Source organism: Rhincodon typus, chromosome 24 (genome assembly GCF_021869965.1).
Source record: "Rhincodon typus isolate 14 chromosome 24, sRhiTyp1.1, whole genome shotgun sequence".
NCBI classification, from domain to species: Eukaryota; Metazoa; Chordata; class Chondrichthyes; order Orectolobiformes; family Rhincodontidae; genus Rhincodon; species Rhincodon typus.
The window spans coordinates 18995769-19019827 of NC_063355.1; the positions used below are offsets into that span (position 1 = coordinate 18995769).

Below are 24059 nucleotides of genomic sequence, written 5' to 3' on the forward strand. Positions count from 1 at the left end.
ACAGACAGACAGACAGACAGACAGACAGACAGACAGACAGACAGACATCTCTAAGATCTCAGCGTAAGTACCATCTAAATAACGATCCTGTGGCACTCTTAGCTAATATTCCTGACACAAGAATTTGACGGAGGAAGGCGGAAAAGGCAAAAAACATTCCAGAAGACATATCCTGGCTGTAATGTTGAGAAATTAGGCTTTAATTTTTTAAAAATTAATTTGCTTTATATAAATGGGACTTGTTACCTTTTGGGATAACATACCATTACAATTTTCTTTTATTTGGGAATGGTTAATAGTTGGGGGGGAATTGTTTGGCTTGTTAGTAATTCTGTTAATTTGTTCACTGTTAAGAGTTAAGAGAAATAAATTTTTACTTGTTGATTATCGAGCTACTATCAGGAGTTCATTTTGTTTAACCTCTCCTTTTATAGTAGGGGGAATTGGTGAGGCAGATTATACCACATTTCACACTTCATTTAACAGATTATGAGGTGAGGTGAGCTTCTCTGGGTGTTTCGGTTTCAGTTATCAGAGGGGGGTCAACCACTCCTTCATAATGAGAAACAGAGTTAATGTTTCAAGTCTGTTATAAGTTTTTCAGAACTGAAATGCTGCCATACCTGATGAATTTCTCCAGTATTTTCTGTGTTTGTTTCAGCTTTCCAGCATCTGCAGTAAATTGCTTTTATTTGAATAAACAGACAGTTAATAGGGACATCGAATTATAGCTTGGGCTCAACAGATGGAGTAGAGAACAGTGCGGGAAACAAACAGATCCCGGTGAAGAAACAGGGAGAGGTTTTTCAGAATAGAACAAAGATTGTGATATTGTAGACGTAAGGCAGCTAAAGCTGTGGTAAGGAGACCAAAAAGCTGTGTTCTCAGAGCTGCATTTAAGGCTGTGAAAGATGTGCCTGTGAAAATAAATGGTGAGAGTGTTATCTGAAGAAACTTTGGGCTTACCTGATTAAGTAAAGGAACTCAATCTCCATCTTGGTAATAGAGAGGGGTGTGAGAAATCTGTAGTGTGTTTCTTGTCATTTATGCTGAAGAAGGAGTGCACATAGTTTTGTATGATGTACATTTGCTGTATTCACCATTTAAATGAAATTTACTTCATTATTTGATGTATCATTTACATGTTAATTAAATTGTGTCGCTGTTGGTTTTATTTGTTACTGTACAAGTTCTAAAAAATGAAATTTTGCCCACCAGTTTTCTTTCTGGTTGTGTTTTGTTCCTTTCTTTTAAGGAGTTCTGTCATTTCTACAGGGATTATAACAAGAGGAATCAAGAGTTTTAACTTTCATTGCTCATAAAACCTATATAGGTTACAGTTAAGTATTTTAATCCCATTGATACACTTACTTGCAGCAGTTAGGATAGAGAACATCACCAAAAAACTCCATTCCCACAATTGCAAACGAGTAGTAGAAAATCATGAGTGTCAACCCTAAGCTGGAAGGCATAGGAAAAACATTACTCTTTGTAGAAAAAATACTTAAATTAAAAATTACATTTAAAGTTTTTGAGAAGATTTGTAGCTCGGGTTGCAGATGAGGTTGTAGACATGTTTGCCAAGTGGTGGGTTTGGTTGCAAATGTTTCGTCACCTGCTAGGTAACATTCAGTGCGCCACCAGGTAAGCGTCAGTATTCTGTCCCACTTGTTATTTATATGCCTCGGTTTGCTGGGGTGATTGGTACTATTTCTGGTTTTGTTTCTCCATGGTTTATACACAGGGTCTAATTCAATGTGTTTGTTGATGGAGTTCTGGCTGGAATACTAGGCCTCCAGGAATTCCCTGGTGTGTCTCTGTTTGGCTTATGCGATTATCAATGTGTTGTCCCAGTCGGATTGTGCTTTTCGGGTATCCATTTCTTTTGAAGACTTTGTATAAGTGTTCCTGTTCTGCTTTGCTAGTTCCGGGTTGCTGCAATGTGTTGTGGCTCATTTTAAATAGTTTTAACGACAACATATACAAACAAATCAATGGAACTCCAATGGGATCCCCAACATGAGGACTGATTGCAGAAGCAGTAATGCAAAGGTCAGAACAGACAGCACTTTCCACTATACAACCCAAACTTTGGGTCCAATATTTGATGACACCTTTGTGATTATTAAACGCGCTAAACCAGAAGAAACCCACTGACACAAACAACATCCTCACCGGGATAAAATTCGTGAAAGAAGAAGACAACAACAACTGATTACCCTTCCTGGACGTATTGGTAGAATGCAAAAACAACAGGGAACTCCAGACTAGTGAATAGAACATAGAACAGTACAGCACAGTACAGGCCCTTCGGCCCATGATGTTGTGCCAAACTTTTACCCTAATCCTAAGGTCTATCTAACCTCCACCCCTACCTTATACTATCATCCATATGCCTATCTGATGGCCGTTTAAATGCCCCTAATGAGGCCGACTCCACTACCCTCTCCGGCAATGCATTCCACGTCCCGACTACTCTCTGAGTACAGAACCTACCTCTGACGTCTCCCCTATATCTACCTCCACTCACTTTAAAACTATGCCCCCTCATAATAGCTACCTCCACCCTAGGAAAAAGTCTCTGGCTGTCCACTCTATCTATACCTCTGATCATTTTGTACACCTCTATCAAGTCACCTCTCATCCTTCATTGTTCTAAAGAGAAAAGCCTTAGCCCCCTCAACCTTTCCTCGTAAGACTTTCCCTCCATTCCAGGCAACATCCTGGTAAATCTCCTCTGCAATTTTTCCAACACTTCCACAACTTTCCTGTAATGAGGCAACCAGAACTGGACACAATACTCCAGATGTAGCCGAACCAGGCTTTTGTATAGCTGGAGCATAACTTCACGGCTCTTGAACTCAATCCCTCTATTAATGAAAGCTAAAGAAAGACGACGCATACGGACCAAATACTCAATTACAGTAGCAACCACCCAATGCCCACAAACGGAGCTGCATCAGGACACTATTTAAATGAGCCAAAACACATTGCAGCAACCCGGAACTATGCAAAGCAGAAGAGGAACACTTTTATCCAAAGTCTTCAAAAGAAATGGATATCCGAAAAACACAATCCGCTATTATTCCGAGACAGACCACAACAGGAAGACACAACATGATTGGAACCACTTATCACCCTACCATACATCAAGGACATTTCAGAGATGACCACAAGACTACTCAGACCCCTAGGTATCAGGGTAGCCCACAAAACGACAACCACCCTATGACAGCTACTGACGAACATTAAGGATCCCATACCCAAAACTGGGGTAATGTACAAAATACCATGCAAGGACTGTGAGAAACACTGCGCAGGCCAAACTGGAAGAAAACTGACTATATGAATACATGAACACCAACTAGCCACCAAGAGACACGACCAATTCTCACTTGTCTCATTACACATGGACAACGAGGGACACGAATTTGACTGGACAACACATCGATAATCACATAAGCCAAACAGGGACACGTCAGGGAATTCCTGGAGGCCTGGTATTCCAACCGGAACTCCACCAACAAACACATTGAATTAGATCCTGTGTACGAACCACTGAGAAATAAAACCAGAAATAATACCAGTTACCCTAGCAAACTGACGCATATAAATACCAAATGGGACAGAACACTGACACTTCACTGGAGCGCACTGATGATATTACCTAGATTGGTGACGAAACATTTGCAGCCAAACCCACCAGCTCGGCGAGCATATCTACAACTTTTAAAAATTACATATAGGCGTGCACCCCATACCTTGCCATTCTGGGAAGTAATTCAAACATTGTGTCCAGAACATCTCTGTATCTCCGTTTAATCTTAAACAATCTGGAAATTAAAGTTAATACCATTTAGCAACTTAGACTCTTCATATGTGAAGGTGATATATTAAATAAAATTCTTTAATTATTTCAGGTAATATAATCTCATTCACAACTTCCTAAATTGATTGCCATATGAGCATTAAATTGAGGGGAGATGATGGTGTGGAGAGAAAGCAGAATTAACATTTCAGGTCCAGTGACCCTTCTTCAGAACTGCTTCACTCAACCTGAAACACTTTCTCTTCACAGATGCTGCCAGACCTACCGAGTTTTGCCAGCAATTTCTGATAATGGCCTGTAGACCCAATTTGGAATCTCACAATGGCCCAAATGTGGAAATTGAATTCAATTAAATCTGGAATTAAAAGGCTAATGATGACTATAAAACTATTGTTGTAAAATCCCGTCTGGTTCAATGATGTCCCTCAGGAAAGGAGGGCAGCTGTCCTTACCTGGTCTGGCCTACATGTGACTCCAGACCTACAGAAATGTAGCTGATTCTTAAATATTCTCCGAAATGGCAAAGTAAGCCATTCAGTTGTACCCATCTCTTAAAAGGTCTCAAAAAAAAGAATTAAACCAGGTGGATGAACTGACATCAACTGAGACACTAGAAATGACAATACCAAACTTACACGTGTCAAACTATGAAGTCCTCTTTATCAACATCTAGGGCTAGTGCCAAAACTGGGAAAGCTTTCTTCCAGATTAGTTAAGCAAAACTGATACAGTCATGCTCATGGAAGCATAACTTAAACACAATGTCCCAGTGAAAAATAAATCACCATCCCTTGGTATGTCCTGTCAAGCACTGTCACGGCAGTCCTCAACACGGACTTTGGGACCCTTAAGGGTCATGGCTCAGGCTAAACATGGTCATTTTGATATTATTCAATACCCATTTTGCTGTTGAACATCACATGGAGGAGCACTGAGGGTGCAAAGGTACAGAATGTACTCTGGGCTGGGGGACTCCAATGCCATCACCAAGTGTAGCTTGGCAGACTATTACTGATGAGCTTGTTAAATCCTAATGGACACAGCTGCTAAACTGAATCTGAGGCAGGTGGTAAGGGAACCAACAAGAGGTTAAAAACATACTTGACCTCATCCTAATGATCTGCCTGCTGCAGATGCACCTGTCCATGACAGTATGTAAGGGTGACCACTGCACAGTCCTTACGCAGATGAAGTCCCATCTTCATGTTGAGGATACCCTCCATTGTGTCATGTGGCACTATCACTGTACTAAATGGGTTAGATTTCCTAAAGATCTCACAAAACAAGATTAGGCACCCATAAGGTGCTGTTAAACATCAGCAGTGTAAGAATTGTATTCAAACACAACCTGCAATGCATATCCCCCCCTCCACCATTAACATCATGCCAGAAGATCAACCCTGGCTCAATAAAAAGTACAAGAGGATAAGTCGAGAGCACTACCAGGTATACCTAAAAATGTGACGTCATCCTGGATGAGCAATAACGCAGGACTAGTTACATGCTAAACAGCATAAGCATCAAATGATAAGCAAGGTTAATCAACCCACAACCAATGGGTCAGATCTAAGTTTTACAGTCCTGTCATGAATGGTGGTAGTCAATAAAATAACTCACTAGAGGAGGAGACTCCACAAATATCCCCATCCTCAGTGATGTGGGAGCCCAACAGATCAGTGCCAAAGATAAGGCTGAAGCATTTACAACAATCTTCAGCCAGATGTACCACGTAAGTGATCCATCTCAACCTGTGCCTCGGATACCCAGCATCACAGATGCTAGCCTTGAGTCAATTTGATTCACTCCACATGATATCAAAGTTGGAGGCACTGATACCACAAAGGAATATGGGACCTGACAGCAATAGTACTGAAGACGTGCTCCAGAACTTGCCACACCCCTAGCCAAGCTGTTCCAGTACAGATACAACGCTTACATCTATCCAACATTGTGAAAAAAATTCCAAATTAGGCCTGATACACAAACAGCTGGGAAAGTCCAAAATGGTCAATTGACACCTCATCATTCTGCTCCCAATTAAATTGACAGAAGTTGTCATCAACAGTACTATCAAACAGAACTTGTTTAGCAATAACCTACTAATTGACGCTCAGTTTGAGGTCTGCTAGGTTCACTCAGTTCCTGATCTTATTGCAGCGTTGGTTGTAACATAGATAAAAGAGATGAACTCCAGGTATGAGGTGAGTGACAGCACTTGACATCAAAGCCACATTTCAATAAGTATGGCAGTAAAGAATTCTATCAAAACTAGAGTCAATGGAAATCAGGGAGAAAACTCTACTGGTTGAAATCATTCTTGGCACAAAGGAAAATCGTACCAGTTGTTGGAGGTCAGTCATCTGAGCTCCAGGATAATTCAGCAGGAACCTCTCAGGGTAGTGTCCTGGACCTAACCACCATCGGCTGCTTCAATGATCTTTCTGCTATCATTCAGTCAGAATTTGAGATGTTTGCTGAGGATTGCATACTATTCAGCATTTTTTTATGACTCTTCAGATACTGAAGCTGTCCATGACCAACTGCAGCAAGACCTAGACAATATCCAGGTTTGGGCTGACAATTGCAAGTTTTATTTCTTTTCATTCACGCACGGTATGAGGGCTTCGCTGGCTAGGCAGCATTTACTGCCCATCCCTGATTACCCAGAGGGCAGTTAAGAGTCAATACATTGCTGTGGGTCTCGAGTCACACGTAGGCCAGACCAGGTAAGGATGGCAGTTTCCTTCCCTAAAGGACATTACTGAACAAGATGGTTTTTTCCAACAATTGACAATGGATTCACGGTTATTATTAGACTCTTAATTCCAGATATTTATTGAATTTAAATTCCACCATCTGCAATGGCGGAATTCAAACCTGGGTCCCCAGAACATTATCTGGGTCTCTGAATTAGCAGTCCAGCGATAATACCACTAGGCCATTACCTCCCCTGAGGGATTATTCATGTAACTCCAACAACACTCAAGAAGCTTAACATCACTTAGTTTAAAGCAGCCAGCTTGATTAGCACCAAATCATATAAACACTCATTCCCTCCACTACTAATGCTCAGTATCAGCGATGTGTATTATTTACAAGATGTGCTGCAGAAATTCACCAAGGTGTCTTAGCCAGCACCTTCCAATTTCACCATCAGTACTTCTGTAACAGGCTGATCTATTATTCCAGTTCTGCGTTAGCAGCAAGTTAAACATTTAGCCTAGTAATTCAAAGGAGAGAACGCCGAATCTCTATACTACTTAATCATAGAAAATCTTAATTTTTTGAATGAAACAATCTTAAAAACAAATGAGTTTTTCACTTTGATCGAAGATTGATATAAGGAATATTGATTTTGTTGGTGTTTCTTTTTGGTTGTTAACATTGTTCCCAGTTTTAACTGGGAATGTGTGCCAATTTTCCCAAAAAAAAAGTATTCAAAACAAGGTCATAACAAAAAAGAATATTAAATAACTAAATGTTACAAGCAAAAATTGAGCCTATTTGCTTTGGATTGAAATAAGTTTTCAAAAAGTTGACATTTTTTACATTAAAAAAACAGAATCACCAATCTGAAAGTAATACATGCTGAACCAAGAATTACTAACCTTAGCAGCTGAAGTGGCCTCAAGATGACGATGAAATAGAATGGTTCCATATCAAAAGCTAAGACCACGATTCCAACAAATGCAAATACGGTGACCAAGAAATCAAATCTAAAAGTAGAAAAGTATTTCATGTTTTTTGCAGTATAAATGATAGCAAGGAACACCAGGCTATATTTTATATATCAAACATACAGACGCACATACACACAAAATTTCATAACACAGTAAAATTATAACAGCAAACTTGAACAAAAATGCAAACTTAAAGTTTTCTGGGGACCTCTTTGATTTTAAATGTATTAAAATTATATATTCTAAATGATTAATATTACTGACATGTTTGTATGCAAAGACTGTACAATTTGTATGATTTAAGGCATTTTGAAATAAGTTTATCTTCTAAACATTGCCTGTATCCAATGGAAATGTATGTTTTAACTTGATGGAATATGCCAAACAAAAGGAAACAGAAAAGTCAGACGATGGCAATTTGCAGCAATTGCAGCAGTTAAATAAAATCAACGAAGGCCATCAATTTAACTGGGACAACATGATCATCCTAGGTCAAGCCAACCACAGACATGCATGGGAATTCCTTGAAGCCTGGTTTTTAAACCGTAATGCAATCAAGAAATATGTGGAACTAGACCCCATGTACAAACCCATGCAGATCAGAACCGGAAATGACACAAACCAACTTAATAGACCGGGTCATTTAAATATCAAGCGGAGTAGAACAACATCGCTTCATTGGAGGCTGCGCTGATGATGTTACCTAGCATGGAGACGAAACATCTGTATGATAACCAGCCAGGTCAGCGAGCAAGCCAACAACCTCATATATTATTATTGTTTGGGAATTGGAATTCAAAAGTAGAGTTAGAATGGATTTTTGGTTTTGGTTCTGGGAAGGTGGCTTTTTAAGGTCAGAAATCATTCTTGAATGGAAAGTTCAAAACAGCCCTTCCACAAAGCATGTAATTTAAGCTAAGTGACTTGCAAGCTCCCTAGGGAAATAGTTGTTAAAGTGGTTAAAGATTTACAAAGTTATGATCTATAGAGACAGATGGCCAGGGAGGTGGTTCCCGCAGATTGGAAAACAGCCAATGTGACGCCACTGTTTAAAAAAGAAAGTAGACAAAAAGCAGGTAACTATAGGCCAGTCAGCTTAACTTCGGTAGTGGGGAAAATGCTTGAATCTATCATTAAGGAAGAAATAGCAAGACATCTGGATATAAATTGTCCCATTGGAAACACCCAGCATGGGTTCATGAAGGGTAGGTCATGTTTAACTAATTTGGTGGAATTCTTTGAGGACATTACTTGCATGGTTGACAATGGGGAACCTGTGGATGTGGTGTATCTGAATTTCCAGAAGGCATTTGACAAGGTGCCACACCAAAGGCTGCTACATAAGATAAAGTTCCACGGTATTACAGATAATGTATTGGCATGGATAGAGGATTGGTTGACCAGTAGAAAGCAAAGAGTAGGGGTAAATGGGTGTTTTTCTGGTTGGCGGTCAGTGGCCAGTGGTGTGCCTCAGGGATCAGGGGATCAGTGGATCAGTTTTGGGACCGCAATTGTTTACAATTTACATAGATGATTTGGAGTTGGGGACTAAGTGTGGTATGTCAAAATTTGCAGATGACACTAAGGTGAGTGGCAGAGCAAAGTGTGCAGAAGACACTGAAAGTCTGCAGAGGGATATAGATAGTCTAAGTGAGTGGGCAAAGGTCTGGCAGATGGAGTACAATGTTGATAAGTGTGAGGTCATCCATTTTGGTAGGGATAACAGGAAAATGGACTATGTTTTAAATGGTAAAAAATTGCAGCATGCTGCTGTGCAGAGGAACTTGGGTGTCCTTGTGCATGAATCGCTAAAAGTAGGATTGCTGGTGCAGCAGGTAATTAAAAAGGCAAATGGAATTTTGTCTGCCATTGCTAGAGGGATGGAGTTTAAAAACAGCAGCTGTATAGAGTCTTGGTGAAGCCACACGTGGAGTACTGTGTGCAGTTTTGGTCTCCTTACTTGAGAAGAGATATACTAGCACTGGAGGGGGTGCAGAGGAGATTCACTCGGTTGATTCCAGAGTTGAGGGTTGGATTATGAGGACAGACTGAGTAGACTGGGATTATACTCATTGGAATTCAGAAGAATGTGGGGAGATCTTATAGAAACATATAAGATTATGAAGGAAATAGATAAGGTGGAGGCAGGGAGGTTGTTTCCGCTAGCAGGTGAAAGTAGGACTAGAGGGCATCGCCTCAAAATAAAGGGAAGCAGATGTAGGACTGAGGTCAGGAGGAACTTCTTCACCCAAAGGGTTGTGAATCTGTGGAATTCCCTGCCCAGTGAAGCGGTTGAAGCTACCTCGCTGAATGTTTTTAAGGCAAGGCTAGATAAATTTTTGAACAGTAAAGGAATTAAGGGTTGTGGTGAGTGGGCGGGTAAGTGGAGCCGAGTCTCAAAAAGATCAGCCATGATCTTATTAAATGGCGGGGCAGGCTCGAGGGGCCAGATGGCCTACTCCTGCTCCTAGTTCTTATGTTCTTATGACTACAAGCAGGTTCAGTTTAGATGAAAAGATTCATTCCAGGAAAAGGACAGTTTTAAATTTGTGGAAGACTCAAGGCTATCATAGTTGGAACAAAATATTAAGTTGTTTTAACTGTCCAGGCCATCAGAGCTGGGCTGTCTTTAGAATTCAGAGAGAAAAGTCAGTCAGTTAGCCTGTGTTTTGCAAGTCTTGCGGATAGGCAAAGAGAAGCACATCTGGTGAACATATAGGATGTCACCAAAATGAAATGCTGGCAATCATGGCAGTTGAGCTAGAAACTTTGCAGTGAAGACAGGAGTGATACTTCACTAGGCTTGAGCATTTATAGAGGATATTGCTGTTTATGATAAGATCTTTCAAATTTGTGATATAATTTGGCGGTTTTATTTAATTTTTTGTGTTATCAACTTAAGTTCTTTTGCTAAAAGTACATTCACATATTCATGTGAAAATGTTCAGTGACTGACCACCATGGTATCCAAATTGCAAAACTAAAATATATTGTCTATCATGCCAGATCTCAATCCGGCATCTGACTTATCCAGTATTACAATCAACTGGGGAAAGGGAGGGGGTTGCACAAGAATCTGGAGTTGCAGAAACCCAGGGCTGAATCTTACCATATTTTGGCCAAGTGTTATTCTTGTCAAATTTCATTGCCTCCTTGAAGCCTAGCAAGCTTTCTTCGGCTTTCATCCCTAACTTGTCCCATTAATTAACTATCACACCTCCATGGCTCCTCTCTCATCCAAAGCTAGCATGATTCTCCCACACCCCGGAAGAACTAATCATTTCCCAAATACTCTGGCATCCTGTTGCCAATGAAATATTGAAGAGTTTTTGAACACCCAGTTAAGTGCTAGCAGTCTGGAGCCGCCTTGTAGAGTTCCGCACATGTTTTTAGGCCAATGCAGTCTACAGGGTCCAGAGAAATCCCAGTGCAGGGAGGCGGTGAATTTCTTCCCTCTGCCAGCTTAACTGCCACCATTTTATCTCTGCTACTGCACCCACCTCCCACCAAGGCTCATGCTCTACCACTCTCACTACAACATGCAACATCTTCCCTCACTTATTCTCACATACCCCAAAAACACCTCAACCTACTAACCTTGCAAGCCATTTGCTTCCTCACTCACTCAAGACACCTTAATATCTTCTCTGCAGCTGCACCAGCAGTAACAGCTACGTCAGCCCCTTTCACTCGATCCTTTCTTTCATTACAGAAAGAAACAGCCCAAATGAGGGCTGAGAAGGCTAGGCCTGGAGCTGGGTGTCTATTATTTGGTTGTTTATGAGGAGAGGGCCTTGGTGTCAGCCAGTGAATACCAGGACCACTCCAGTCGGGATGTGTAAACCTCACATCCCATCAACCAAGGCAGACACATAATTCACTGTTGTGCTACACTCCCATTAACTCCGCTGTGTATTTCACATTGACGTCTCACAACTTCTACCCCTTTGTTGCAAGATTTTCTCTTTGCCTCCTGCAGGTACCAAAAGGATGCCCACAGTGGGCAGTCAAAAGGGCTGCCCTGCAAGATATACCCCTCCTCCACCTCTGAGGAAGGGAGTATGGATCCCTCAGAGGTAGCACTGGTAAGGCTGCCTCCTTCACCTTCAGGAGAAGATCTCATGTGGTCAGCAATTAATAACTTCATAGAAATGCCCAAGCAGGTATAGAAGCAACAATCGGGTTTGTCAGTGGCACTGGGCAACATGACACAATACTTCAGGATTGCATCAATTTAGTTGTGACCCTGCTACCTCAGGCATGCAATAACCTATTTATTTATTTGATTTATGGTCTCGTGACCAAGGTACAGTGAAAAGCTTTGTTTACGAGCAGTACAGGCAGACCACAGTAAGCAAGGACATACAGATCATAGTGTGAAAAAACATTGGACAGAGGCATACAGGTTACATCGCACAGGGTGTGTGCTAGGCAAGATAAACATTACAAAGATCAGCATTATTTGAAGTTAGAGAGTCCATTCATCAGTCTAATAATGGCAGGGAAGAAGCTGCTATTGAACCTGCTGGTATGTGTGTTCAAGCTTCTGTATCTTCTTCCCGACAGAAGAGGTTGTAGGAGAGCACTGCCAGGATGCGATGAGTCTTTGATGATGTTGGCAGCCTTTCTGCAGCAATGAGACGTGTAAATTGAATCCATGGATGGGAAGTTGGCTTCCGTGATGGTCTAGGCTGTACACCCAACCTTCTGTAGTTTCCTACGGTCTTGAGCAGAGCAGTTGCAGTACCAGGTCATTATGCAGCCAGACAGTATGCTTTCTATGGTGCATCTGTAAAAGTTGTTGAGGGTCCTTGCGGACATGCCAAATTTCCTGAGCTGTCTGAGGAAGAGGAAGCTTTGTTGTGTCTTCTTGACTGTCGCATCTACACGGGAAGTCCAGGACAGGTTGTCAGTTATCGTCACTCCTAGGAACTTGACATTCTCAACCCTCTCAATTTCAGCTCTGTTGATGTAGATGGGGGCACATTCTCCTCCTTTCTTTCTGAAGTCAATGATCAGTTTTTTAGTTTTGCTGACATGAAGAGAGAGGTTGTTATTATTGCACCACGTCACCAAGCCCTCTATCTCCTTTCTGTACTCTGCCTCGTCATTGTTTAATATCCATTCTACTATGGTGGTGTCGTCAGTAAACTTGTAGATGGCATTCGTTTGGAGTTTGGCAACACAGTCGTGGGTGTACAGGGAGTACAGTAGGGGGCTGAGAACATATCCCCGGGGGGGCTCCAGTGTTGACTGTCATCATGAAGGATGTGCAGTTGTTTATCTTCACTGATTGCGGTCTGTGGGTCAGAAAGCTGAGGATCCAGTTGTAGAGGGCGGAGCTGAGACCTAGGTCTTGGAGTTTTGAGATCAGTCTGGAGGGGATAATGGTGTTGAAGGTGGAGCTATAGTCAATAAGTAGGAGTCTGACGTAGGTGCCTTTGCTGTCCAGATGTTCCAGGGATAATTGCAGGGCTAGGGAAATGGCATCCACTGTGGATCTGTTACATCAGTAGGCAAATTGTAGAGGAATAAGGCAGGTTGGGAGACTAGAGTTGATGTTGACCATGACCGGAATGTCGAAGCACTTCATTATTATGGAGATCACAGCCACTGGGGGATAGTCATTAAGGTACATTTTCTGTGCTGTCTTTGGTATTGGGATGATAGTGGTCTTCTTGAAGCAGGTGGGGACTACGGCTTGTAGGAGGAGAGGTTGAAGATGTCAGCAAATACCTCTGCCAGCTGGTCTGCACAGGATCTAAGTATACGGCCGGGAACTCTGTCCACGCCCATTGTTTTCTTTGGGTTGACTCCCAGGAAGACTGATCTGACATCTGCAGCAGTGACAGTTGAGGCAGGTGACACTGCACCGCTAGCATTCTGCTTGAACCAAGAATAGAAGCATTGAATGCATCAGGGACGGATGTATCTTTATCCGCTATCTTGCTCGGCTTTATTTTGTATCCCGTAAAGTTGTTTAGGCCCTGCCACAGGCATTGGGAGTCTGTATGGTCGGTTTGGGCCTCTAACTTGGTCTGGTCCTGCCTTTTGGCATCTCTGATGGCTTTGCAGAGATCATATCTGGATTTTTTGTATAGATCTGGATCATTCCACTTGAATGCTGCATGCCTTGAGTCTTTAGTAGGGAGTGGATTTCCTGGTTCTCCCAAGGTTTCCAGTTGGGGAACACACGGATTGACTTCTTTGGTACACAGTCCTCCATGCATTTGCTAATGAAGTCCACGATGGTGATGGTGTACTTGTCTAGGTTTCCTGCTGAGTATTTGAATACGGTCCAGTCCACCGCTGCCGAGCGGTCCTGGAGACACTCTTCTGCTGCCTCGGACCAGCACTGTATTCTTTCTGTGGAGGATCCTCCCGTTTCAGGTTCTGCCTGTAAGCTGGGAGAGGAACACAGCGTTGTGATCTGATTTTCCGAAGTGCGGGTGGGGGTGGAGCGGTACAGTCTTTGATGGTTCTGTAACAGCGGTCCAGGATGTTCAGCTCTCTAGTGGGGCAGGAGATGTGTAGGTGGTACTTTGGCAGCATCCTCTTGAGGTTGGCCTGGTTGAAGTCACCGACCATGATGAATAAGACATTGGGGAATTTCATCTCCGGAGTGTTTGCGGTGGGGTAAATTTCGTCCAGGGCATACTTCACATCTGTATAAGGTGGTATGTAAACTGCAGTCAGGACGGCTGAGGTGAACTCACACGGTAGGTAGCAGGGACGGCATTTTATTGTAAGGTATTCTAGGTCTGCTGAACAATGGCTTGCCAGGCTCGCTATGTCCGAGCAGCAGGAGGTATTGATCAGGAAGCATACCCCACTGCCACGTGCCTTACCCAAGGATGCCGTCAGCTTGTAGGGCACAGTCAGGAATGGCAGGGGTGAGCCAAGTTTCAATGAAACAGCACACAACAGTCTCTCAGTTCCTTCTGGAAGGTAAGTCTAAATCGGAGTTCAGCCATTTTATTTTTGATAGCCTGGACATTTGGTAGGAATATGTTGAGGAGGGGTGTCTCGAAATCACATTGTTTCAACCTCACCTTCAGGCCAGCACATTTTCCCCATTTTCTTAATAGGTTTCCTGCATCTGGATGATTCTGGGTGTTGGTGCTCCTGCAGGTAAATGAGTCTGGTTGTCTCCATGAAGAGGCTGGGAGCTGCCCTGGTGAGCAAGGTCCAGCAGTCTCAGGGTCTGCTGGGTACATGCGGACCTGCATTCCAATTCTAGCCATTGATGTTCAGCACCAATGGTAAAGCGATTCGGGGAACAGGACTTTCACCTCAGTCCAGGTACTCCTTCCTCACAGAGATGGATGTTGTCAGTAGGCGCACAGGCAGAGGAGGAACCACACTCAGGCTCCCCACAAGAGTCCTCTGAGGACACTCCAGAGATGGACAGACAGACCATCCATCTCTAATCTGTCCACCACACTCAGCCTATGAAAGGTCCAGCTGAGGAGGTGCATTTACCTTTGGGCATGGTTAACTCAGCAGGTCTCGGCCCTGTAGACAATGCGACTGGGGTTGGCCAATCAAATCTCCAAGACCAACAGATTCAGTGTAGTGTAGGCTCCTCCACTCTAGTTATGAACCCCATGATTGTACTAAGAAAGAAGACATTCTGAAGACACATGTCACTGGAAATTGGCTCCAACAATTTGTAAATATATGCTCTCTTTTCACCATCATCTGTGTGTGGCAGTCCCTGTCTAGCCACATTGCATCATAGAAAGTTCAGAATCCATTCATCCTTAGTCTTACACGATTCTCAATGATCCAAGATGTGAAGTGAACAGCTCCTGCACCATGTGCAGGCAATGGATAAATTATAGCTGACTGCTCCTTTGGCATCTAGGCTCCAGCTCTCAAAATGGACAAACATTACTAAAGCATCACAGATATTAGTGGCTTTTGTTTGTTATCTTCCATGATACGATCAGGATTGCTTGAGGTAATGAGTTGGATTGCACACAGTAGGCTCGTGCCTAAGGTTCACAAGAAATGTAGCGCTCGCAGTGCGTTTCAGTTTTAGTGTATGTTGTTTGTCTCCCTTGCAATTGAAGCCTCCTCCCTTATATTTTGAAGCAATTACTCTGCCCAATATGGGTGCAGTTATAGCTATTTTAATCTCCATTGTGCATTTGTTATTTACAGGACGATGGAAGGCAAAAGCGGTCACTCATTGGACCACGATTTCTAACTCCACTTCATTCTGTCGCCGTGTAGGTGAATCCCCAAACATAAACATTCATTTTCTGCTAGCCCTCCCTATCAACCCCACAGACTTTGTACTTTCCCACCCAACTGTCAGAATTTCATATGCCAGCTTTACCCCCATCCACCCCATCACCCCAGGTATATCAAGTTAATATGCCAGGTCTGGTAGTGTACTGCCCCCTCATAGAAGCCAGAATGTTGCTTACTGTCTATGACTTCCCCCAGGCCCTCATATGACCCCTTTCACTCTCTCGCTCCATCATCTCCCCCACCTGACATACTGAATTGCCCATTTTCAGAATTGTCATCCCCTCTGCATCCCTGTATTCTGCCTGCAATTAAGTTCTCCAGCCTCTCGACTTCACAGCACTGGCCCCTTGATACCCCCCTTGACTTTTAGTGGAACAACACTCCAGGCTGACCATAGCTTCCCCTCATTTTGAGTGACTGAGCTGAAAAGCACCAAAAGATGAACAGCTAGACCCCTGACTGGTAGCTGTGCAGCTCCCTGATTGTGATCCTGTGACTCCCTGGATCGATTACATTGCATCCATGGGGCTGACTGGAACCCATTTCATGGGCTGCAGAACTATCAACATCCTGACCATGTTCAAGTTCCTGGACTGAAATCGGAGTCTGTCCTTGACTTATTGTGCCATGTACACTTGATTGAAGAGTGCCTTCCTTTATGTCACTAAGGATTACTCCCCTTACACTTAGAAATATGGTCATTTGCTTGGAGCATGTGCAGTGTGTTTACCGTAGAAGCTGCTGGCACATGCTGTAGGTATGAGCTTGATGTCACAAGTTGCCATTCAGCAATCCTTTGACAAATGACTGCTGACCAGAACAATAAGCTGCCTGGCTTTGCTAAGCTACAAGGCAATAGAAGAGTACTGCGAGACTTTATGGCAAGGCAAGGCAGGGACTCTGTGAGCAGGAAGGCACTATAAGCGAGCACTAAGACAGCAAGTGATCAGCCTGAAATTCAGCTTGGTTCCACGTGTGAGCTGGATGCCTGTCGCTGCGCACAAAGTCTCCTTGCAGCAGCATTGCAATGAGAGGTGTATAAAAGTGCAGCATGAAAATGCAGAAGGATGTTGTAAATGGATTGGAGATGTGCAAAGACACTGGCACATGTCAGATGCCTATGTCTGTGGGATGCATGCAGACACTGTCCACGGTGCAACGGTGAGATGGTGGTGCCAGATTTTCAAGATGGAGGTTGGAAGAGCAAGCAGCAAGCTGGAGTCATCAGGTACCTGCTCTGACTTCCATGTTCGGAATTCTCAGCATTCAGTCTCTATCTGACAGAGGGTAGAATGGAACCTGCATACTAATGGCTCAAGATTAAGTGATAATGTATAATAATCCGTATTAACACTGATCTTGCTGCTTACTGGGAAGAATCTCATCTCAATATCCAGAGCTGGTTTGGAAAATATAGATTGTTGGTCCTGATGTAGTGAAGGTCTCATTCAACTTCTCACATGATTCTCCCAAACTTCATGCCAAAGCCCATGTCATTCAGGGCCTGGGAAGATTGCATCCTCGAGTTTCTCAATGATTGTAAGAATAGAGTGATTACAGAAACAGAAATAAAGAGGTTGAGAAATTTAAGTCTGAGTCACAAAAGATCCATGAATGAAAATAGGTTGGTAAGTACAGGCACGGTGAGTGAATGGATTTGGCATAGTACAATAAAGACAGCAAAATTTTGTATTAGTTGTAGGATAAAGCATGAGAGTTTATCCGGGTCAGTATTTGAAAAAGGAGTCTGATGGACTTTCCATCAAATAGGAGGGGAGAGTGGTGGTTATAGCCTTATAGCTGAGGCAGCCAGAAAATGATCCAAGTGAGGAATCGTAAAGATTTATCCTCTAACTACATTAATTCAAATTCCCTGTATTGCCTCAAGAGGAACGTTAGCCTAATGCTTCTAAGAGAAGTTCCACTGTATAAATGCAGCAAATTCATCAGTGCATTGTTTGGAATATAGTATGCCCTTGCCACAAAATCCAATATTATGAATTATTTATTCTGTCCTCCATTTTGAAGTTGTTACATACTCACAGATTCCAGCCAGATGTGAAGTATTCAGATGGTCCCAGCCCAGTGATTTTCAGTAACATTTCTACCCCGTAAACTATACAAAACATAGAATTACAATTATTAATGGGTAAATATCCATCAAAAAACTTTCTACGCATGATTTGAAGTATAGAAAAGATTATTAAATCAAAGTGAGCCATACAAAAGCATGCATGAGTTTTTTTTTCCATTTTGGCACTGATCAAACAGGAAATACGACAGTCTTAACATTATCTACACTTATACTCAAACTATCAAATGATTTTTACTATCATTAGTTGATTTTTTAACAAATTCAAGTAACCTTTTCAATTGTTCTAATAAAGAATGAAAAAACAATCCTTTTTACTGCTATGGAGAACTTCTCACTACCCGAAGCTCTGCAAGTAGATTGAAACCACAAAGTTTTGGTAAAGATCTGTAGCTTGGGTTGTGGTTGAGGTTGTTGACTTGTTTGCCGAGCTGGCTTGTTTTCATTCAGACGTTTCATCACTATGCTAGATAACATCATCAGTGGAGCCTCCGATGAAGCGATGTTATTCTACTCCGCTTGGAATTTACACTGTCTGGTCCGTTATGGTGAGTACTGACATATCCGGTTTTGATCTGTATGGGTTTGTATATGGGGTCCAGTTCTATATGTTTGTTGATAGCACTACAGGTGGAGAACCATGCCTCTAGGAATTCCCGTGTGTGCCAATGTTTGGCTTGGGCTACTCTAGTTACCTTGTCCCAGTTAAACTGATGGCCTTCATTGTCTGAGTGTACTTTTAAGGAAAGTTTGTCATGCTGTTTTGCTGCTAGTTGATGTTTTTTTTCATAGAATCCCTACAGTGTGGAAACAGGCCCTTCGGCCCAACAAGTCCACACTGACCCTAGGAGTATCCCACCCTGACCCATCCCCCAATCTACACATCCCTGAACACTACGGGCAATTTAGCACGGCCAATCCATCTAGCCTGCACATTTTTGGACTGTAGGAGGAAACCGCAGCACCCGGAGGAAACCCACACAGACACGAGGAGAATGTGCAAACTCCACACAGACAGTCTCCTGAGGGTGGAATTGAACCCGGGTCCCTGGCGCTGTGAGGCAGCAGTGCTAACCACTGAGCCACCGTGCCACCCATACATGTATTCTGATGGCTGCTTTTCTTCCTGTCTGTCCGATGTAATGTTATTCTATATTTGGCTTGGGCAACTATGGTTACGTTGTCCCAGTTAAACTAATGGACTTCATTGTCTGAGTGCACCAATATTAAGGAGAGTTCGTTGTGCCATTTTGCTGCAAGTTGATGTTCATGTATTCTGATGGCTAGTTTCCTTCCTGTCTGTCCGATGTAATGTTTGTGGTAGTCATTGCATGGTATTTTGTAAACCACATTGGTTCTGCATGTTGTGGGAATGGGGTCTTTAATCCTTGTAAGTGTTTGTTGTAGAGTGGCTGTGGGCTTGTGGGCTACCATGATTCATAGTGGTCTTAGGAGTCTTGTTGTCAGTTCCAATTTGTTCTTGATACAGGGCAGCGTGGCCAGTGTGTTAGGGGATACTGTGTCCTCCTGTTGTCGTCTGTTTAGTAGGCATCTGCGGGTGAAGTTGCGGGGATATCCGTTTATAGCGTGAATTTTGTATAAGTGCTCTTCCTCTTTCTTGTGTAGTTCCGGAGTGTTGCAGTGTGTCCTGGCCCCGTTAAATGGTGTCCTGATGCAGCTTTGTTTGTGGACACTGGGGTGGTTGCTGTGGAAGCTGAGGATTTGATCAGTATGGGTTGCTTTCTGTATACCGAGGTTTGGAACTCCCCATTGGTCATACGCTCAACTTTAACATCCAGAAACAGACGTGGATTGTTTACTTCTTCCCTTGTGAATTTAATCTTTGCGAATATGCTGCTGATGAGGTAGTGCGTCTCTTCTAATTTGTTGTGTTTAATAATGACAAATGTGTCGTCTACGTACTGGATCCACAGTTTAGGTTGAACGTGGGGGAGGGTTTTGTGTTCTAGTCTTTGCAAGACTGCTTCTGCAATGAGTCTTGAGATGAGCGACCCCATTGGGATACCATTGATCTGTTTGTATTGTTGACAATTAAAGACAAAGTGTGTGGTGAGGCAGCGGTCTAGTAGTTTAAGTATATTGTCATTGCTGATGGAGCTGCTGGTCTGTGTTACTGCTTCCTCTAGTAATCTAACCACTGTTTCTTTCGCTAGTGAGATGTCGATTGATGTGATAAAAGCTGTGACCACTAGAAATCATGGTACCCCACCAGCCCACAGCCACTCTACGACAAACACTTACAAGGATTAAAGACCCCATTCCCACAACATGCAGAACCAATGTGGTTTACAAAATACCATGCAATGACTGCCACAAACGTTACATCAGACAGACAGGAAGGAAACTAGCCATCAGAATACATGAACATCAACTTGCAGCAAAATGGCACAACGAACTCTCCTTAATATTGGTGCACTCAGACAATGAAGTCCATTAGTTTAACTGGGACAACGTAACCATAGTTGCCCAAGCCAAATATAGACATGCACAAGAATTCCTAGAAACATGGTTCTCCACCCATAATGCTATCAACAAACATAAAGAATTGGACCCCTTTTACAAACCCATACAGATCAAAACCGGAAATGAGACTATTCACTGTAACAGACCAGACAGTATAAATTCCAAGCGGAGTAGAATAACATCGCTTCATCGGAGGCTCCACTGATGATGTCACCTAGCATGGTGACAAAACAACTGAACGAAAACAAGCCAGCTCGGCGAGCAAGTCAATGACATCAGATTGAAATCTCAGTTTGCATTTATGCATTTCCACTGATGCAAGTGTGGTGTGTTTCCTCGAGCATTATGAATACACAACACCAATGCTTAAAATCTGCTACAAAAACTTGAACATTTCTAAGCATAAAATGTATTTAAAAGAAAAGTCCCATATAGTAATCTAAGTTCCATATAATTCAGCAAAAATGTTTAGGCTCAATAATGTACATGACTTAGATCCAGAACCATTTCGATCAGTTCCAAAGACATATCAGACTCCTGAGGGAAATTAGTTTTAGCTGAAACATGGGACAAACTCCAAAGACCATTAACATCCCCCAGGATAAGGGATCTTTACAGTGAAATATCTTTCTCCCATATTTCTAGAGACTGATTATATGAATATTTGATATAAATTTTGCATTAAAATACTTGGCTGCACATATAAATCACCTCCAAACCTTAAATCAATATCACTAGGGAACAAGTGTATTGATTTGTAAGTGGCATCACAAAATTAAACAGATCTGAGGAGCCTGAAATAAAACTTACATTCAGGGACAAAAAAAAGCACAAATGTTGCATCAGTATTACTAACCCACATAAAATACAGCCTCCATCTCTTAATCACAGTTGTGTTGCAATGGTAGGGTGAAGAAAATCATTCTCTAGAGATCCCCCCCATCCTACATTTGAAGAATGGTGTGATGGTAAAGCATTCAATTAAGAATTTTATTTATAATGGAACAAAAAATCTAGTTTTACATTCAGTAATTATTTTTCCTAATCTTCTCTTGTGAGAAAATGTTCCTAGCTTCTATTCTTTCTCTGTGTAGGGGACGTGAAATATGATGTGAAAGATCATCAACTTCCTTCTCTCCCCATACCCGAATTTCAAAATCAGTAATCACCCTTACAGTTTAAAATTCTTCATTCTTTACAAACGTCAGTCCTTTATATTGAATAAACAATACCATAAAACATTTCTGATTTAACCCAATAATATGGCCAGATACTATACAGAAGTTAGAAGATAAATCAAAAATAACATAGTAGCACTTACTTGTGAGAAATACAATGTAACTCCAGGGCACAATCCGGAGGAAAAAGGCACCATCTACAGAAAGGATAATGCAATCATCCCAAAAAAAGTAAAATTTCAAATCCAGGGTCATATACAAAAGATGGCAGATACACATTTGTATCATGTAAGAAGATCTGCAGTTCTAGAAAGAATTGTTGGGCTAGATATTTATTTTACCTCTTGGCTATAAAGCTGATGTAAATAATCTACGGTTAGTCACAGAAATCACATAATCTATATTTCCATTCAAGTCTGTTTGCAAGTTTTATGCCCAGTTGGCATTTTAAAAATCATCCCCAATACCTCTGATAAGAGAAGTTAGATATACAATCTAGATTGTTTATCTCATAGCAGAGTTTATCTAAAAATCCTGAAGGGCAAAAAAATTCATGATTTGATTCCACAAGCCTGCAAACATCATTAAGCTCCTAGGCAACTGGATTATGAAGCAGAAAGTCACTTGACTGATATTACAGGGGTGTAGATTTTTTGATCTTTCTGCCATGCCATTCTGCCTTCAAATCTGTTTGCAACAAGGCATGTACATAAAGAATAGCCAATCAAACAAGGTAGCAATTGTCCCCAATGACTCTGGAATCTTGGAAGCAATGGCTTCAGAAAATGAGGAATGAAAGGAAAGTGGGCAGAACAATTGGACACAACAACAGTTTTCATGTCCAATTTATACAACAGGTGTGTTGGGATATTCTGATCAATTTCATGTTATCTCTCATTGACATCTTTAAACATAATCTAATTATATAAAGAACATCCACTAAATTCAACACTTTTATCTAAAACAATTTAACTGATTTACAAAAATTGATTTGTAGATTGTTTTGACACCTTTGATCATGAGCGTGTCAGCCAGTATCCAAATTCCATTTACAGCAATAACAACATCTGAAATAGAAAGATTGATGCATGTCAGATAATTGTTCAATTCTACAATTTTTTTTCAGAAGTTACACAGAATTGCAGGTTCACAACCAAATTCAGTGATTATCCAAAACTCATGATTCACTTATAGATTGGTTTTATTTTGTCAATTTGATGCATAGAACAATTCCTCCTTATCTTCCCTTCTGGTCCTTTTACCATGTTTTAACAAGTTACATAGAAGCATAGGAAGTGGGAACAGGAGTAGGCTATTCAGCCCTTCATGGCTGATCATCCAACTCAGTACACTTTTCCCACTTTCTCCCCACACCCTTTAATCTCTTTATGAAGTTAACCTTATAGAAAAATGGCTAATCAAAACCGTGTATATTTTTACAGGTATTACATCCCAAAGGAAAAGTAGTTATGCATACAGTGCAATAATACATCGCCTTCAGAAACTGAAATGTTACAATTTACATCTCCCCCCCCACAACCCGCCTTATTCCTTAACAATATTGTGGGTCTGTTCAAACTACCTCAGATTTCAATAGTTCAACAAAGCATCCAAATATAATGGTCAATAACATGCCCTGACATATTCATCCAAGAGAAGGAAATTAATTGTGTAAAATGAAACAGTAAATCAATACCTCCAATTTAAATCTTTTAATCATGACAGAAACCCTATTTTAAATGCCATTTTAGCACTGAGACTGCAACCAATGCTGCACACCCTGTAGTGACTAGTTAATAACTTAAGCAATGCATGTAGAGTTCTTCGCAAATAATACATATTAAGGAAGCAGATGTAATTTAATCAATGCCATAAGACAAGACTATCACTACTTTGGAACCATTCTGTGTAAGGACTCCCCAAATGTAAATAAAGGCTGACTTGGTGACAGAATGCGGGCCTCTGGTGTTATTTCACCCAGGTTGCCTCCTTTTGAGAAGGCCTGCCCATTAAGCACTTTAGAGTAGTGCAGCAATTACTCTGCATGCTAAAACAGCCTGTAAAATGTCTGTTGGCTCCTTGCTCCTGTGCATACGGGACCAGTTATGTCAGTGGTCTATGACAGGCTTCATGGTGCTCATGTGTCCTGTGCAGTTATGCTAGCGAATGTGCAGAATGCGCCACGTTTATCTCGTTAATTAATTAAGCTGAGACAATGCAGGGACAATGGCAGAGGTGGGAGAGGAAGGAGGCCTGTACCAGGAGTCATCCTTCTTTTTGTGCGGGGATAATAGGATGGTTCAATGAAGATAGGGAGGTTTGTTTTGGCTTTTTTTTTGTATTCATTCACAGGATGAAGGCATCGTTGGCTAAGCCAGCATTTATTGCTCAGATGGCTGTGGGTCTGGAGTCCCTTGTAGACCAGAGCAGATAAGGATAACAGATTTCCTTCCTTAAAGGGCATTAGTGAACCAGATGGGTTTTTTCGACAATCAGCAATAGATTCATGAGACAACAAGGTGCAAGGCTGGATGAAC

General features: G+C 41.9%; 1 protein-coding gene across 3 annotated transcripts in view; it reads right to left on the bottom strand.

Moving 5' to 3' along the window:
* The window catches only part of tpcn1 (two pore segment channel 1), a 112446-nt gene that overhangs the window by 24761 nt on the left and 63626 nt on the right, over window positions 1-24059 (bottom strand). For all 3 annotated transcript variants that reach the window (XM_020511720.2, XM_020511719.2, XM_048611589.1), the window contains 6 exons: window positions 22533-22589; window positions 21666-21719; window positions 17812-17884; window positions 7438-7545; window positions 3762-3833; window positions 1372-1461 (listed from right to left, as the gene is read on the bottom strand). In XM_020511720.2, the coding sequence (XP_020367309.1) occupies window positions 1372-1461; window positions 3762-3833; window positions 7438-7545; window positions 17812-17884; window positions 21666-21719; window positions 22533-22589 (454 nt within the window). The remainder of the gene's footprint in view (window positions 1-1371; window positions 1462-3761; window positions 3834-7437; window positions 7546-17811; window positions 17885-21665; window positions 21720-22532; window positions 22590-24059) is intronic.